The sequence below is a fragment of the Camellia sinensis genome, chromosome 11 (assembly GCF_055761805.1).
Source record: "Camellia sinensis isolate YWXY chromosome 11, ASM5576180v1, whole genome shotgun sequence".
Lineage (NCBI taxonomy): Eukaryota > Viridiplantae > Streptophyta > Magnoliopsida > Ericales > Theaceae > Camellia > Camellia sinensis.
Window position 1 is genome coordinate 126095743 of NC_138971.1, and position 19175 is coordinate 126114917.

The window sequence follows — 19175 nt, forward strand, 5'->3', positions numbered from 1 at the left end:
CCGAATCGAGGCGCGCAGCCGACGGCTCCGAAAATCAAAAACTGGTCTCCAAACGGGAAAAATGACCTACGACCACGAAACGTAGCCTACGGCCACTGAGAGGTGGTCCACGAGACCTCTCCCTCCCTTCGGGAAGAGAAAACAGAACCTAGTTCGCAAACCAAGGCAAAGCTCAAAAGAGCCCCGAAGTCTGGAGGCAAGGCTCGCAGCCTAGACTCCGAAACCTCAGAACGAGCACAATATGCATCATCACTGAGCGCTCAATCGGTGACGTCTGAGTCTTAAAGTCGGTCAAAAATGGGGTGTCTATACGTTTGCTAGATTGTTGACGCTTAGAATTCAATTTGAACTTAGGGCCTAGTTGTTGTAGCACATTAGCTCCTGATAGCCGAGTTGGACATGGTTCAAATTCACGAGTGCCATCAAAAGACGCACTAGCTTTCCGAAATTTGTGACCCCCGTTCAACCAGTGAGGATGCCTCGTGTAACATAATTTCCTTCCGTTCTTCAAATATTGAGACCGAGTATGTGTGTTACAACAAGGACAAGCTAAAGCGCCTTTCGTGCTCCATCCAGACAAAATTGCATAGGCAGGAAAATCATTTATAGTCCATAATAACATAGCATGCATTCGGAACATCTATTTAGTTTCCGCATCATACGTGTCAACATCGTTTTCCCACAATTCTTTCAATTCATCCACTACAAGGCGTAAGTAGACGTCAATGTTATTTCCAGGTGAAGAAGGACCATCGATGAGCAATGTCATCATCATATAAGGCTGCTTCATGCACAACCATGGTGGCAAATTGTATGGCATCAGAATGACTGGCCAACTGTAATGAGAGACATTCATTGCCTTAAATGGATTGAATATATCCGCTGCTAAACCCAGTCTGACATTGCGAGGCTCACTCGTAAACTTAGGATACAAATTATCAAAAATTTTCTAGACTGGAGAGTCAGCGGGATGTCTTATTTTGCCGTCATCAATTCGGCCCTCTGCATGCCATCTCATTAAAGAAGATGTTTTGGATGACATAAACAATCTTTGAAGCCTTGGAATCAATGGAAAGTATCTAACAATCTTCTGTGGAATTCTTTGTTGCTTCTTTTTAACATCATTGTTCTTCCCCTCAAACTGTTTGTATCAAGGCATATGACACACTATGCAATCATCCATACTGACTGTTTCCTTCCAATATAGTGAACAATCCCTTGGGCATGCATGTACCTTATGATAATCGAGGCCCAAGTCCCTGATGAGTTTCCTAGTTGCATAAAATGACTTTGGCAAAGTTTCACCCTTTGGGAACGAATCCTTCAAAAGCTCGAGCAACATCGTGAAAGACTTGTCACTCCATCCACTAAGGCACTTGATATGCAATAACCGAACAATAAATGAGAGCGTTGAAAACTTATGACACTCAGGATAAAACTCTCTTTCGACCTCTTTCAATAAATTGAAATTTTTTTCAGTTTTCTCATCTAGACCTTGTTTAATACCAGAACTTGCTGCCTCGTGAACAAAGCTTAGTGGAGGAAGTCCAAATCCTTCGAATAGCATTTCATAAGTTTCATCACCATCATTCGAATCAGTTTGCCCGACATTCACATTGTGTGGCACAGGCGATGACAAATTTTTCCCATGAAAAATCCAACTGGTGTAACTTGGAAGAAACCCATTGATCATTAAATGTTCCCCTAACAAGCCTTTCTCCACCAATTTGACATTACGACACCGTTTACATGGGCATGTGACTTCATTCAATAACGTCTTATTTTCGCATGTAAATTTAATAAATTCCTTAACCCCTTGTATGTATTCCGGGTGCAACCTATGCTGATTTATTCAACTTTTATCCATCTGACTTTGTCTTACACTACAACTGTCACTGCCAAATCAACAAAGTTCAAAATTACCGTTCCATTTTAATTAATCTTAGGGTTGGTTTGGGGTGTCCTAAAAAAGTGCACTTTTTGTCTTTTTACGAAAAGATGTGCAGAAAAGTAGAGAGGTGATGTGATGGAAAAAAGATAAAAAGATGGATTATATAGGTTATGCCAAACCTAGCCTTAACCTCAATTAAGTACCTTATAATGCATGCGATATGACATCATTCACCTCTAACTGGTCTCTAACATGTTGGTTCATCCTACTTTCCCATTCAGGAATGCACGGTCTATATTGTAAAAAACAGTTCATACCGCTCTGTTCATCTCTAACGAAATTTCGGTAGCATCTCCCTATGGTTCTCCAAATACACGACATAGATTAGGTGTATTGCTACACCTTGTCTAGTATGCACTCGGAGAACACAAGGAGTTGCTGCATGAAATCTCTACGAGATGGACTATAAGCAGTAGAACTACGAGTTACTACACGAAATCTCTACGAAATTTCGGCAGCATCTCCCTATGGTTCTCCAAATACACGACATAGATTAGGTGTATTGCTACACCTTGTCTAGTATGCACTCGGAGAACACAAGGAGTTGCTACACGAAATCTCTACGAGATGGACTATAAGCAGTAGAACTACTAATTACAATACAGACTTGTGATCCTGAATTGTCCAAACTGGACAATCCAAGAAGAGCTTAATCAAAGATGACTAGGTATCTCTAATGAAGATTCTTGGATGGGTCTAAGGCTATTTATGCATGCATGCACCATTAATGATTGCATCCCGGTGGTGCAATCTAAATTAGTACTATCAAGCATACTAGAAGCATATCTAGTATGAAGCATATTAATGAAGAAACCAAAAGTTTCTACAATGCTCTTGATAGATTATGATAGATTCAAGAAATACATTGCTCTCTCAAATCAATTAATAATAGAATAATTTTGGCAGGAACTCATGGATGTGGGAAGTTCAAACCCACTACCCAAACTAATAAGTGTACCAAAGCTCGAATACTTCTGATGATGATGATGATGATGATTCAAAAAATACCAAAGAGCAGCCACCAAATGAGGAATCACATTCACAATCACAATCACAACCACAATCACAATCATATTAGTTGAGGAATCACAATCACAATCACAATCACAATCACAATCACAATCATAGTTATCCGCATTAATAACTATGAAGAAAACTTGTTTGAATTGAAGACCAAACTTCACCATATAATGTCATTCATTTTATAGTATTTAAATTTCATTTTATGTGTGTATATAAATTTATATATTGTATTGTTTATACATTTGTATTTATATATATAGTAAAAAAAATATTTCGTTTTCTAGCTGCAATGATGAAATCTTAGTCCCGACAAACCAATAACTTCTTTTGAGCTGCTGGTACAGAATTTGCATTTGAATATTCCACATTTTTATATATAGGTACATGCTTACGAAGGTGATAAAAGTCAAGTCATGTCATGTGCAATATGGTTGAAATAGTATTGACCAACTTGTTAGTCACTTATGAGACGAATAATGATTTACTTAGTATGTGATATGATTTTTTATTAACTAGCATAATTGATTTACTTAGTATGTGATATGATTTTTTATTAACTAGCATAATTGATTTACTTAGTATGTGATATGATTTTTTATTAACTAGCATAATTATGTAAGCAAAATATTTATTTCTCTCTCTATCACTCATAACCATCATGTCTCTTAAACCTCTCTAGATGAAATGACTACTACATTGTCTTTAGTGTGTTTAAAACTATAATTAATATCACTCTTACCAGTTAATGCCTTGGTATTGAGCTATTCATTAAGTGATTGTTTCCTCTACTCTGGCTCCTCAGTTCACTTAATTCGAGCCTGTCCTGGAGTTAGTGCAGCTATACCTGAGGAAACCAAGGAACTAACTTAAATAGGTCCACATATGCTGGTTGAGAATGTTTCTAGTTCTCAGCCTAGCTCTGTCACTACTCTTGTGATTCAATATGTTATTGTTGCAAAACTTTGAATCTCATATCATTGAAGTCAGATGATGCGATCAATGTTTGACAGATGATTCCAATCACAAACAAAAGGGATTCATATATATGATATATAACATTAAACATATGCAAAAGAATGTGAGCTGGAATTTGCCAACAGAGAGTAATATCATCAAAATTGAATTGACTAATGCAAAAATAGAATTAATATCTCATTCTCCATAGTTTCTTCTTCTAAAAAAAGTAATGAAATAAATAGTGCCTGATGCCAATACAGTAACTCTTCATTTTTCCCAAAGACCACGAATAGAGCGAGACAGAGAGAGAGAGAGAGTACCGATTATAGTTCAGAAACAAAGTAGACTGTTCAATGGAGCTTGAAATGCGAGTAATCGAGGGGTCAGAGTTCAGATCGGAATCTTCGAGATCGCTTTAATGGAGCTTCGAAATCGCAGGCGATGGAGCTTCGAAATCGCGTCGATGGAGTTTCGATCTGAATCTTCGATGGAGCTCAGAAAGGGTTGAGAGAGAGAGAGAGAGAGAGATCTATGCGTATGTATTAAGGGTTGAGAGAGAGATGCGTATGTATTAAGGCTCTGATTCAAAATAAGGTTTCACAAAAAGGAGCGCGTGTGGCTCACCGCATTTGGAGGCGTTTTTTAACGCCTCCCATTATAAAACGGTGTCGTTTTGTTTAATAGAATATGCGGCGTTTATAAAACGCCGTTAAATACTAATAACAGTGACGTTTACAAAAACGTCGTTAACAAAACGCCACCAAATCTCTTTTTTCCTGTAGTGCCTTGCTAAAAAAATTTGACAAATGTTTAGTTAGATTTTTCAAAAATTATTTTTAAATTAATTTTCGCTTTTCTTTAGTGATTTTTATCTTTTTTTCATATTTTAATATTTTTTTTTATTTTTTAAATACACCTAAATCAAGATACATCTAAAATTTTTTAATTAAAATATAAAATAAATAAAAAAGTTCACGAAAACACACAAAAATTTATGTGTATTTTTATTTAAATTTTTGTTTATTTTTAATGATTTTTTAGTTATTTATTTTTTAATTTTTTATATATATTTAAATGTATCTATAAAGTAAAAATAATATAAAAATTCATGTAAAAATAATTTTAAAAAAATCAAATTCGTTTTGTATTTGGCAATTTTCGGATCATAAAGTGGGAGAGCACATGGACTGGTGAGGCACAGGTCACTGTAAGAGGCTCATTGTGAAGTGGGACTCCACTTTTCACACCAATAATTGGGCACTCATTGTACCAATTGACTGAAGCCGTGATTTGACTATCACTATGGAGGTAAAAAAATACAAAAACAAGAAAATAGATTAAATAAGTTAATAAAATAAAATATCACACCTAATTCATAATTATTATATTTTTTATTTCATAAAAGTTAAAAAATTAAAAATTCAAACCAAACGGGATTAGAAAAGTCAGGCTAAAAAAATCTCATCATAAAAAAGTTAATTATATTAATCAATGCCAAACGAAACTTAAGTCTTGTTTGTCATAACCTAAAAAAGTTAAAAATCTAAAAAATCACTATCCTATCACATTATCTTATTTAAGTCATATCACCTCTCTACCACATCACTTTAAACCTAATCCATACTCAACTCATATTTCATAAAAATTCAAAAATATGCTTATTTAGATCATCCCAAACCACCTCTTAAATTCAACATAAGTTACATAAATAGGGAATTATACACAAATACATAAATAAACAAATAAAATTTAACAAAATTGGTAAGAAAACTATTAAATACTTCTAATGTAATCATGTAACATAGTTTATATGGTATTTTTATTAAATTAAATATCACAATATATATTAAATGAGTTATTTTTTATTTCTCAATTACTTGATAGAGGTGAGTTAATCTATAAAATTTTTTGCTACATGATTAGTTTGTAATACCACATAAAGAATACTAGGCACTATTTGACATCCTATAAAAATATACTTTTTATTTATTTTTATTTTTTTGAGTCACATCACATCTTTATTTATTTTGTATATCTTTTTATAAAAAGTAAAAAAATATACTTATTTAAATCATTACAAACAACCTCTAATAAAAAGTAAAAAAATATGGTTATTCTAGGATTCCAGAATAATTACCTTGTCTAGCAGATCTAATTTTTTGTAAAAAAATTTATTTATTCATATATATTTTGTATCTAAAATAATCATTTTATATTTTTGAAGGCTTATACATAAGCTATTGATCCTTATTTTGTATTGTTTGCAAGAAGTGCGTATACCAATTAAAATGCTTTCTACCTCGTTGTTCTCTAAATAAATTCTCTCCTTAATTATTGATGAGTTTTTCATCGTGAGCTCAATATGTCCCCTTTTTTTTTTTTTTTTTTTTTTTGGAAAAAAATACCAAGTACTAGGACTTCATTGTTCAATTTTTACCCTTTAAATTGATCATGGGTACTTCATTGTCTCGTCTCGTGTCGTCTTGTCTTGTATTATCAATTAGATGGTAGGATATTATTCTATTTTGTTTTTGTTTTTATTTTTTTTCTTTATAATTAATTTTCCCTCCAACACCACTAATAATTACAACTTTTTTTTATGTTATAATCGGGTGTCAAGATCAATTTATGCGCAGCACCACTAATTTTAAGGGATTAATCTCACCATCCACTTGCAAGAGCATCACTTAAAATTAGAGCAAACGCTTTGTATAGACGGACTCGGAAAAAGTTATATTGAAATTAATAAATATTGAATCTGAGATTTAAAGAGAGCACATCCGTAAGTCCCAGGTTATGTCCATTAGACCAACCTTAAGGTTCTTAGCAATTAAAGTGTTATTTATAGGAATAATGTTTGGTAGCTCGAGAGATTGCCTCCCCGAATCCCCCTAATGCCCAAAACGACGTCGTTTTGGGCATTAGCCTTTTTTTCTTTTTTTCCTCCATTTTCGAGTCTTCTTCCTTCCATTTTCCTTCGAGTCTACAGAGGGAGAGAAAGAGAAGAGAGGGGAAGAGGAGGAGAGAGGGAGAAAGCTTGCCGATCGTCGCCTGTGCCTCCGCCGTCGCCGATTGTCAGCTCGCCGCCGCCGATCGTCGCAGCAGCAGAAGCTCGTCGCCTCCACCGATCGTCAGCTCGTCGCCTCCGCCCCCCACCCCCCGCCTCCGCCTCCAACCCCATTTGTTGGGCCCCCTCCAGTCCCTCCCCCTCCTCCTTGCTCCCCCTCCTCCTCCCTTCTTCTGATCTGCAAAAAAGAAAAAAAAATTCAAACGTCGAAACGACGTCGTTTTTAGATTAGGGGGATTCGGAGGTAGCTGTTTTCGAGTTACGTAGCATGACTGTATTTATAGATAGTTTGTACAGAGGTGAAATTGAAGACAATTTGCAACTTTTGGCCTTCTCTTTGGTAGGTTTTTTATTTTTACTATCAAAAGATAATATTTTTGTCCATTGGTATGAGATAATTCAAAAATATCATGAGATTTACATGGACTGAACAGTTAATTATATTATTATTAAAAGATAATACATCTTTTTTAAGGATAGTTGAGTTAGGACATTTTAGGAAGTTGTGTCCGTAATAATATTACTTGCTCTTTTTTATATATTTTTACTTCTAATTCATTATTTTATTAGTTGTGTTCCTTTCTTCTTCTTTTTTTATTTTCTTTTGTCTCCTAGTTTGCCAAACAGACCGTTGCATTGTGTTGAAAGTTTTGAGAAATAAGATTAAGATAGCTAGCATTAATTTACATGTTCATATTGTACTCCAATATCTATATTTGTACAAGCATAGCAAAATTTTTATTTGTTTATTTAATTTTTGTCATAATTTAGTATTTAACAATTTCAGAACAAATGACTTTTTTGTTTTTTGTTTTTTGTTTTTTTCATTTGAGTTCTCATAAAGTTATTTAGTACAGTTGGTGACACTGACGTGACAATATCACAAACACATCTTCGTAGTCCTTAGTTTAGTTTTTATGGGATCCATATAAAACCCACATAGGACCAGACAAAGCAGGATGTGTTTATGTTATTACCACAAGTGACACCAAATTATTACAATTTTTGTAATAGAAGACATAATTAGTGTTGTTATTTGAAACAAAAACAGCCAATATGCCAATGAGTAAGAAGGGTTGTTTGATCTCTATAAGGAAACTAAAAACCAAAACACATTGTTTGTAAGAAAACTGAAAGATCAAACTTTATCGGCAAACGGTTTCATACAAGGCCATCAAGCACTTCAACAAAGATAAGAAACACAAATTTCTATTATAATATCTGGTAAAATAGATACAAAAATGACTGTTGAAACATTCTGGGTCACTCACTGCCCTAGTTGTATCCATCCAAGTGTACATATTTAAATCAGTAATCATTTCCCTGAATTTGACAACATTAGTTATATTAGTTATGTTGTCAAAGCACTTCAAAAGCCAACTGAACATCACCTAACAAGAATCCCGGTATGTTAACAGAATGTTTGGCTGTCCAGAATCCGAGAAACACTCATACTCCACCATGCCATCTCTGATGAGCTCTTCAACCCCTCTCTTGAGTCTCTTTGCAGCAACATTGCACTCTGATTCTGTCAACATTCCATAGGTGATACGGATACACCCACTCGTGCCGCACGCAGATCCTGGAAGCAGCAGCGCACCATGTCTCCGTGCAAACCAGCAAACAACTTCAAAGTCATTTGGGTACTTGTCAGGCAGGTTTGCCCATAGGTAAGTCGCGCCTTGTCCGCCTTTCACTGCTTTGTCTCCGAGAGGTGAAAGGGCCTCACCAAGGAGTTCTTTGTTTCTGGCAAGGCTTTTTGACTTGGCTTCTAACACATTCACGCCCCGCTTCTAAGCAATTGAGAGCCATGTGTTGTGAAATCATCGAAGTGCAAATAGCAACATTATCTTGAACCTTGAGAAGCTGTGTTCGAAGGCCCTCTTTGCCGGATGAGTAAGCTATCTGTGTGAAACAAAGCAGAACTATTTGACAACTTTCTTCTAAATATGTGCTTGAGTGTGAATTTGTTATGTAAAGTTCAAAGACAATTTTTCAACTGAAAGTACAGGTCCCAAACAAACATACCGAAAGGAAATAAAAGGACAAAATTAGGAGTTGCAGTTTGAATTGAGAGAGAACACATCTTCTGTTACATGTGAAAAAAAAAAAAAAAAAAAAAAGGGGACAATTTTTAGTGAGCAGCAGCGCTATGAACACAGAAGATTTTTACATAATAGGACCTATCCTTGTTTCACATCTGAGTCCTATTATGTGAAAATCATCTGTGCACTTAGATTCTCTTTAACGAGTGATATATATTTATCCAATAATGTTAGGAACAATAGCCAGAAAGAGCATTCAATGGTTGAGATACATTTCAAAGCTGGATTCCATTGTACAATATTGAATCTACACAATCCATTGTCATTCTGGGTAAATTTCTTGAACTGTTTTTCTGGATCCAAAAACTTAATTTTTTTTTTCTTCCATCTAACATAATTTTTTTATAAATTTTGTTGATTTATGAAAGGGATTTTAGCAAGGACAATATCATCCATTAATTTATATTTTGGTGATGTTATCTAACTATTCTTAAAGTTTATTTAATGATAGGGGTTAAATTGTTATGCGAATATAAACCTCAAAAGACGAGATATAATTTCTAAAACTTCAGAAAGAATTTATAATTTGACTAAGTGATCGTTTGACAATGACTTTTTTAGTTGACTTTTTAACTTTTTAAAATTTTTTAGCTTGAGACTTTTTTGGTCATTTGGTATTCTTGTTTGACTTTTTTAGCTTTTCAGCTTTGGAATGGCAAATTTTTTGTCTTTTTGTGATTTTTTGATTTTTTTTTTTTGTCCTTTATAATTTTTTAGTCCAATTCAAAAACTAAACGACCCCCTAAACCTCAAAAGTGTAGGTAATTTGTCCGTAAATATGATATTAAAGTAAATAATAAATCGTATGTTTAAACTCAGGGCCGGAGGAATGATCAGGAAGCCATGACTTTTCGTTTTTTTTTTTTTTTTTTTTCTATTCTTAAACTGACACACACAATTATGTGGCCTTACACAAGAACCAGGGGGTCATGACTTTTCAATTTTTTTATTTTTATTTTTATTTTTTTTCTATTCTTAAACTGACACACACAATTATGTAGCCTTACACAGACATATACTCACAGAGCAAGGATCCTCGGCCGCACTTTCCTGCGACCCTCCCTGCCGCCCTCGCCAAAACGACGTTATTTTGGCCAAAACGACATCGTTTTTGTTTAGTTTCCCCCCCTTCCCCAAATTTGATTTTCTCACTTGTTTATTTCACTTTAATCTTCGTCTCTGTGTTTAGCCCTAACCATTACGACATACAAAGCTGGACAAAGAGAGAGAAGAGAGGCGCAGCTGGACAAAGAGAGAGAGAGACGATCAGCGACCAGAGAGACGATCTGCGGGATCTGCAGAGACGGAGAGAGAAACGAACTGTGAGAGATGGTGGAGGGAGGCAACGGTGATGGTCAGAGGATAGTGGAGGGACAAGAGTCTAGCGCTAACACGACGACGGGAAGTCGACATTGCAGCCATAACGAGGTCCATTTCATCTATGTTTCATTTCTAGGCCGCTTTATACATATATATGTACATATACCGGGGATTTTTGTTCAATTTCATCTCTGTTCCATTTCATCTCTGTTTCATTTCGACATTATTTTATACATATATAAGCATTTAGCCTAGGCAGGCTCTGTGCACCCACTTAGTTGTGTAAACTGCCAATGTAGAAGCTACCCCTTAAGCTTATGAATTGGACAAATTGCGGGAAATAAAACCTCAAACCTCTTGCAAAGGAACCTGGGCAACTGAGCATTCTTAAAAAATAGCATCTTTCCTTCAAAATTAAGAAAAAGTGCATTTATAAATGATGATCTGCTTCTGAAGCCAAAGTTCTATTTATTTCCCTATATAAAACATTTAGTAATGCTATACCAACAAAATTACTTGGCAAATTGATATGGCAATGGGTTGTTCCTATAATTTAAATCTATTCCTGTCATTAAATCTGTCGATAGATTGCTGATGTAATTAAACTAGAAACGCAGAGGTACTTTATTAAATTAGAAACACAGAGGTAGAAAATTAAACACTGTCATACCTGTCCAAAAAAATCCAAGTAATAAATCACAGTAATATAAATTGTTTCATTGCACCTATAAATTGAATTGCAGGTAATGGAACAAAAATAATGTTGTTGATGAGTTGGCTAGTTATGGTTGTAAGCCAAAATTGGGCATGTCATTTGACTCTGAATAAGCTGTGTATGAATTTTACAATAACTATGGCGGAAAGGTAGCTTTAGTATTAGGAAAGCGTATGCACACAAGAACAAATAAACTAATGAAATAACTTCACGGACTTTTGTATGTTACAAAGAGGGAACTCGGGGTATTAACAAGCAAGATCCACTAGTAAAATTTCCGAGACAAGAGGTCAGATGTGGTTGTGGTGCTCAAGTTAGACAGAAATTTAGGAGAATATGTTACAATTGATTTTGTTGAACATCATAATCATGACCTTGTACTCAAGAGTGCATTCATATGTTGCCATCCCAATGAAAAATATCTACCACCCAAGCAATTGAAGTATAATTGGCTTCAGAATCTGGAATTCCTCTTAGGTCTGCTTATGAGCTATTTGGTAGAGAATCTAGTGGAAGAGTATCACTTGGCTTCACCAAAATGGACCAAAAAAATTGGTCGTTTGTAGGGTGATGCTTTTTGTACTCCCGAAGGTCAATCTGAGTCTCCTGCTGCCATGGGTAATAATTCTATTCAAGTAATATTTACTATTGTGTGCGACCTTGTATTAATTTTGTTGGATTGGTTATTCTTGTAATCTAGTAGGGTGATATTTATTGTTTAGGTTTTTTTTTTTTTTTTTTTTTTTGCATGTAGGATGGTTCTTTTTGTGCTTCCCAAGAACAATCTCTACCTCCTTTGGCCATTGGTAATCATTTGATACAGGTAATATTTAATATTGTATGCATAGACCTTAGGAAAATTGAACCTCATACAAAACCATTGTTTTACTTTATTAATGTTGTTTTACTTTCCTATATTGGTTGTATAGGGTGTTACTGTTTATACTCCCCAAGTTCAATCTTAACCTCCTTTCATCATAAGTAGTAATTATGTTGAGGTAATGATTCACATTGTGTGTTTTTTTAAAATGAAAATGCATTAGTAATTTTCTTTTCATTTCATATATTATTTGCTTTATATTGGTTTACTTTAGGGTCATGGTCATGGTGTCTATAGTTCTCAATCTCGACCTGTATCCCAATCTCAACGTCCCTTTTCCATGGGTCGTACAAGTGTTCATCATGTCATGTATTCTACATATGATGTGAGTTATATTACTTACATACTTTACATTCAAATGGTAGTATACATTGTATCAATATTTTAATAAATTTAGCACTATTGCAGGGAAGTAACACGCCTCAATCAATGCCTTTAATCTACCCCACTCAAACATCGTTTCAGGAGTTGCTTTGAGGTACTACAGTTCAACACTTTGCAGTCCAAATGTCGCAAGCCTCACATAGTCCTGCTGACAGTCATGTACATGGACATCCTTGAACGAACGATGATGTTATTATATTTTTCTGATTTTGCTGTATTTTTTTATGTTGTTCAGATTTGGGTCATTATTGATGTTATTTTTTGCAATGGGAACAATATTTGGAAATGATATGTTTGGGAACAATGTTTGCAATGGGAACAATGTTTGATGCATGCTTTTTTTTATGATGTTATTTTTTGATTCTTATGCTATGAATGAAAAGAATATTCAAATTTTATTATGTTGGGTGTTTGCTGTACGATTGAGTTAGGGATTTACAGGTTTAAATATTAGGAGCAGAATGCATGCATATATATACTTGGTAATAGACAGATTAAGGTCACCTATTTTGTGTTTTGATTTACAGGTTTAAATATTAGGAGCAAAATGTTTTGATTACACCCTGTAATGGACAGATTACACTTATTTTGTGTTTTGATTTACAGTTTTAAATATTAGGAGCAGAATGTTTTGATTACACCCTATAATGGACAGATTACACTTATTTTGTGTTTTGATTACACCCTGTAGTGGACAGATTACACAGCTCTGCTGGGAGAGGTTCAACGTAATCATAACCATAGAAAGTGAACAACATAACCATACAAAGTGATTACACAGATTACACAGCTCTGCTGGACAAAATGAACAACATAACCATACAAAGTGCCACCATATAACCATACAAAGTTAACAAGTCCAGATAACTATACAAAAAAAAAAAAAAAAAAGTTCACAAAAATAACCACATAATCATACAAAGTGCCACCACCAAGTCCAGATAACCATACAAAAATAAAGATTACAAAACTATTACAGCTTTGTAACTAACACGATACCAATTACAAGCAAGATGAACAACCCATAAATACGACACGAATTTTGATTTATGTTTGTTTCCAACTTAAGCATCTTTGCCCTCAAAAATTGAAGTTGTTCGCTCATAAATCGAAGTTGTTCGGTGACAGTTGGCATATTTTCCATTTGCACTACTTCTTCACCTATACATTGTGAATTTGTAGGCAAGCACCATCCAATAAAATCGCCGCAATTTTGACAACAATAAAATAATTTGTTTCTGTTTCGCTCCGTCTCGGAAATTCGAATAGTTACTTTTTTATGACATTTAGGACAATTTCTGTTGCAATATGTCAACTGATTTGAGGTACTGCCGTTAACACTTGAACTTGACATCTACAAAATTATATACACAATTCATAGGTGAAAGGCTTATTCTATTTACAATGATAAAAATCAAACACAACATTTATACTAATTAATGCAAAGAAACTCTCAAAGAAAAGCCACAATGGTTAAAGAAGCATTCTTTCTAGTGTTAACTCAATTATTAAAAGGAATATAATATTTGTCGGCGGATAAATTTCATTGAAGTCATATTTGTCACAGCCTCAACTCACACACCATCTTAGACTAAAGCCACCTTTAACTTGGATCATATCATTCCTACATACTGCTATGTAAATTGGTCTATGTTACACATGACAGATTGATAAGCCTTTCATCGAACTCTGGACACATGTGGTTGTCACCACTCATCATGCTTGCATCAAATTAGAAATATGATGGTAGCTACTGAATGCCCTTGTATTAAAGAATCTAAATGTTATTAGGTTTGAGGGCTTTGCTCAACATAGTGAAAAGTTTTTCACACTTAAACTGAAAGAAATTAGCTCAGCTCTTGCTTAAGCTTTCACTTATTTTTCTTAAGAACTAGGTCACCCATCCAAAGTCCAAATAGTTTTACTTGTATTGCAGTCCTATAAACATGCTGTTTTACATGCTCATTTAAGTAAACGTATGGGCATGCTTCTTCAACAAGCTCATCTAGAATTCAAAGTAAAACGAAACTCAGTTCAACTATTTAGTGGCTGATCTGTTCATATAATGGGTTTATTGTTATTTTTATTGAGATTAGTCTAACTAACTATATACTTATGTTCATTGGAATTATGAATGTCTCGTGTAAGAATCTCTGATAGTTCTTTTCAACACACACCCCAGAGAGATCTCTAGTCAATAATATTAGTAAGAGTTAGTGTTAAAGAATTGCCTTGAACCTTTGATATAGATTACTGATTTTTCAATAACTATTTTTGTATGTATGATCTGGTTAGTGAACAATTTAGCTCACCAGAATGGATCCACAAAACCCACCAATACCATAATGCAACCACAGAGGAACCAATTTGGAATTATTCAGATTTATAGATATGTGTTGTAGGATTAAGGATCACATTGTATCACATTCAGAAAACAGATGTAGGGATCACAATGTAGGATCGCATTCACAAAGCAGATGTAGGGATCACAATGTAGGATCACATTCACAAAGCAGATGTAGGGATCATATTCTATCATTTTTGTACACAAATTCAGAATATGGCTGGTCTTTACACAAATTCACCACGTATGGATCACATTCACAAAGCAAATGTAGGGATCTTAATCTATAATGAAGACCAAAGGGAGAGAAACGGACCTCGTCGCCCTCTCTCTTCGTCTCTCGCCGACTCTCTCTGTTAGTCTCTCGCTGCTCCAGTCGCCCCACCGTCGTCTGTCCTCACCTTGCCTCTGTCGTCTCTCCGTTCGTCGCCTCGCCTCGTCTTGCCTCCCCTTCGTCGCCTCTCTCTTCGTCGGCTCAGACTCTCGTCCAAATCGTCGCCTCTGTCGGTCTCTCGTCCAGATCGTCGCCTCTGTATTCTATGGTTCAAAAACCGAAAGGGGAAAGCAAAATAAGAAAGAAAAAAGGAAAAAAAAATACAAAACGAGGTCATTTTGTAGCGCGACAGAGAGGGCCACAGGAATGTGCGGCCGAGGATCCGAACTCCATACTCACAACACTAATTTCAACCAAACACAACCAAACACACTGACACATAACTCATATCACCCACATTGTTGTTGTTATTTATTTATTTATTTTTATTGTAAATCTTAACCAAACATTGACACACATAACTTTTTTTTTTTTTTTTTGAGTGAATACACACAATTTCAATTACGAAAACAATTTAAAAATTTGCTACACAATCTAAAAAAAAAATAACAATAATAAAGAGCTCTAATTTTAGAATTTTAAAGAGAGCTCTAATGATGTGATAAGAGAAAAAAAAAACAAAACAAAAACATAGACACACACATCACATCACATATGGGCCCCATCCATTGCCACATCATTAGAGCTCTCTTTAGAGCTCCAAAATTAGAGCTCTCAATCTTTATTCAAAAAAAAAATTGTTAGGTAAGGCTTTCAACGGTAGGTAGCAGGACCTCTAAAATCTTAAAAGTGTATAAATTTTTTAATTTTTTTATTTATTCACAGTACTTGTTAAATGTTTCTGTATTTTCTTTGTCTTTTTTGTCTCCCTTTGTTGTTTTGCAATTTACTGACTTGCGATTCACCAAATTGGGATTACACAACACAAATTTAGGAGCACAATACAACTTTGGTGTCTTCTCTTCATTGTTTACAAGTAACTTTATTTATTATTTTTACTTTTAAATAAAAATTATTATTAATTTGTAGTTATTTGTTAAGTTTTGATTTGTAAAAAAAAATTTATTCGTTATTATTTATATTAAAATAAGAGATTTTGATATGTTAAAATTATGAATCTTAATTAGTGGTGATTTATATTAAAATTAGGAATCTTAATTAAGTTTTGATTTGTAAAAAAATATTATTATGCTATTGTTATTGATTGGAGATGAAGAAATTTTGAAATTATAATTAATAGGTGTTGGGGAATATTTTCGGTAAAATTAATTAATAGCGAATAATAAATAAAATAAAACAAACTTACAATTTTTCGAAGATCAAACTCGAATGAAGTTGTGATTGAGGCCAGTGTATGGACACTGTGTCTTTAAGACAGAATAACGCCCTCTCCATTGGTGCTCGAGAACAATAGGCGTCCTGTCTCCAAGATACAACAATCACCACACATAGAATTTGCACTAACTCTATGTGTACAGCAAACTAGAATATGTGCTTTATACTCTCTCAAACTTAAACTCTAAAAAATAAAAATACAATGCAAGATGAACAGAGGAGGAGGAAACTAGAAGTCTGAATTTTTTTTTTTTTCCTAATTTGATTCCTAAACCTGGATGGAGGATTGCCTTAATATAGGCAATGGAAAACCCTTTCGGAAGAGACATACCTGTTGGAAATTTGAATATGAAATTCAAATCTTTGAGCCGTTGCAAAAGTTTGAAAATGAATTTCAAAATTATTTGTTTCCTAGCAACCAATTAAAAATACTTTCAAATAATTTTGGCCCATGAAGATAGTAATGGGCCGACCCAACCCAACTCACACTTTGGGTGCTCTTTGAGTCCATGCCCAAGGTTCCATTTAGGACCTTATATCTTCACCAAATTTTTCCTAACTTTCCTATGTGGGACAAGAACAATCAACACCATTTTGAGGAATGACTTAATGTTCATGAACCTCACTTTGGAGTCAATTTCTCATTCACCTATAAATGGTTTTGACTCACTAATTTCACAATCTTATTCACCACAAGGCAATGAATACATTGCTACTCGGACCCTTTAAACCGACTTATGGGTCCTAAAAAATTATTAGCATAAAGTTTTCAAAAAATCAGCATTGAAACCATTTTTTCCAACAATCCCCCACATGAATGAAATTGACGAAAAGGACATGCAACAACATACAACCGGAGAAAGTACAAAACTGAAAACATCATGCATAGGATAGGTAGCTTTTGGCCTTGAACCTTCCATTGTGAGAAACTATCGGGTTTACTGGCTGATCAGTGAACATGATGTCTTGAACTGTTCTGCTGTTAGTGTAAACCGAGACAACAGCTTTCACACAGTTTTGTTTTCATACACAACTTGGTTCTTTCGGTTGTGCCTGGTTTGGCCCTGGGCAATACCTGGTTTTCATGAGTGTTCTATAGAATGTAGCCTTAGCATTCTCATAGAACCGGCCCAGTTCATACTCATATAGGTGATGCTCATTAAGAGTATTCTGCTATACCCCACTTGGTTTTCCAAGATATGAATTTCATTAAAAGTAAAACTTATCCTAATTCTCGCTGCAGACATCACTTGTTATCATAGAAATGGGTAGGAGATTTACCTCCTTAGTGATGTTCGGGAATTATACTTAATTTAGTTGTCCCTTTGAACCTAGATCTTGGGATCTCCAGTCAGTTAGGTTGGGTTGCCATTCAGTCGATTCTTAACTGGTAGGTTTTAATCCCATTCCTCTCGATGATCTCATAACTTGCTCTCTGGTCAAACCTTTTGTTAACGAATCCGCAATGTTATCTCTTGACCTTAAATATTCAATAGAAATAATTCCACTTGAGAGCAGTTGCTTAATGGTATTATGTCTACGACGTATATGACGAGACTTACCGTTATACATATTATTTTGTGCCCTAGCCATAGCTGTTTGGCTATCACAATGGATGCAAATTGCGGGCACAGGTTTGGGCCACATTGGAATATCTTCCAGGAAATGTCGAAGTCATTCTGCTTCTTCTCCCGCTTTTATCTAATGCAATAAACTCAGATTCTATTGTGGACCTAGCAATGTATGTCTGTTTGGACGATGTCCAAGAGACTGCTGTACTTCTCAAGGTAAAGACATAGCCACTAGTAGACTTAGAGTCTTTAGTGTTGGATATCCAATTAGCGTCACTGTACCCTTCCAGTACTGCTGGATATCTTGTATAGTTCAATCCATAATTACAAGTATATCTTAGATATTTAAGCACTCTAATTATGGCTGTCCAATGATCTTTCCCTGGATTACTCATGTACCTGCTCAATTTACTGACAGCATATGCTATATCAGGGCGTGTGCAATTCATGAGGTACATTAAACTTCCAATTATTTGAGAGTACTATAGTTGTGACACACCTTCACCCATGTTCTTCATTAAATGAAGACTAGTATCCACATGGGTTTTTGAAAGACGGTCATCATGTTTATTAAATTTCTCAAGAATTTTTTCCACATAATGACCTTGAGACAAAGCATATCCATCAGAAGTTCTAGTAATTTTAATTCCTAAAATTACATCTGCTACTCCCAAGTCTTTCATGTCAAACCTAGTGTTCAACATTTTCTTCGTAGTTTTTATAATTTCATTATTACTACCGATAATAAGCATATCATCTACATATAAGCAAACAATGACATATCCCTTTTCTGTGTCTTTTACATAAACACATTTGTCACATTCATTTATTTTGAATCCATTTGACATCATAACATTGTCAAATTTTTCATGCCATTGTTTTGGAGGTTGCTTTAAACCATAAAGAGATTTTACAAGCTTGCACACTTTCTTTTCTTGCCCTGGAACTACAAAACCTTCTGATTGTTTCATGTAGATTTCTTCATTAAGATCTCCATTTAAAAATGCAATCTTAACATCCATTTGATGTATTTCAAGATTGTATAAAGTCGTTATAGCAATCAATATTCTAATGGATGTTATTCTTGTTACAGGCGAATAAGTGTCAAAATAATCTATTCCCTCTATTTGCCTATAACCTTTAACTACAAGTCTTGTCTTGTATTTCTCAATTGATCCATCAGATTTCA

General features: G+C 34.6%; 1 protein-coding gene and 1 long non-coding RNA gene across 6 annotated transcripts in view; one reads left to right on the forward strand and one right to left on the reverse strand.

The window, feature by feature from the left end:
- Window positions 1–8192: 8192 nt before the first annotated feature.
- The window catches only part of LOC114293405 (aromatic aminotransferase ISS1-like), a 36220-nt gene continuing 25237 nt past the window's right edge, over window positions 8193–19175 (reverse strand). For 2 of the 4 annotated variants that reach the window (XM_082894702.1, XM_082894704.1), the window contains exon 6: window positions 8193–8903. In XM_082894702.1, coding sequence (XP_082750828.1) covers window positions 8724–8903 — 180 coding nt within the window. In that variant the 3' untranslated portion in view covers window positions 8193–8723. The remainder of the gene's footprint in view (window positions 8904–19175) is intronic. The other 2 variants (XR_014344494.1, XM_082894701.1) reach the window with 2 other exon arrangements.
- On the forward strand, window positions 8910–13005 carry LOC145802124 (uncharacterized). 2 transcript variants are annotated; one of them, XR_014344496.1, is made up of 5 exons: window positions 8910–10531; window positions 11893–11961; window positions 12068–12136; window positions 12233–12343; window positions 12427–12974. It is a non-coding gene; the product is annotated as an uncharacterized LOC145802124 (long non-coding RNA). The 2 variants fall into 2 exon arrangements; XR_014344495.1 differs by having other exon boundaries at window positions 11893–12343; window positions 12427–13005.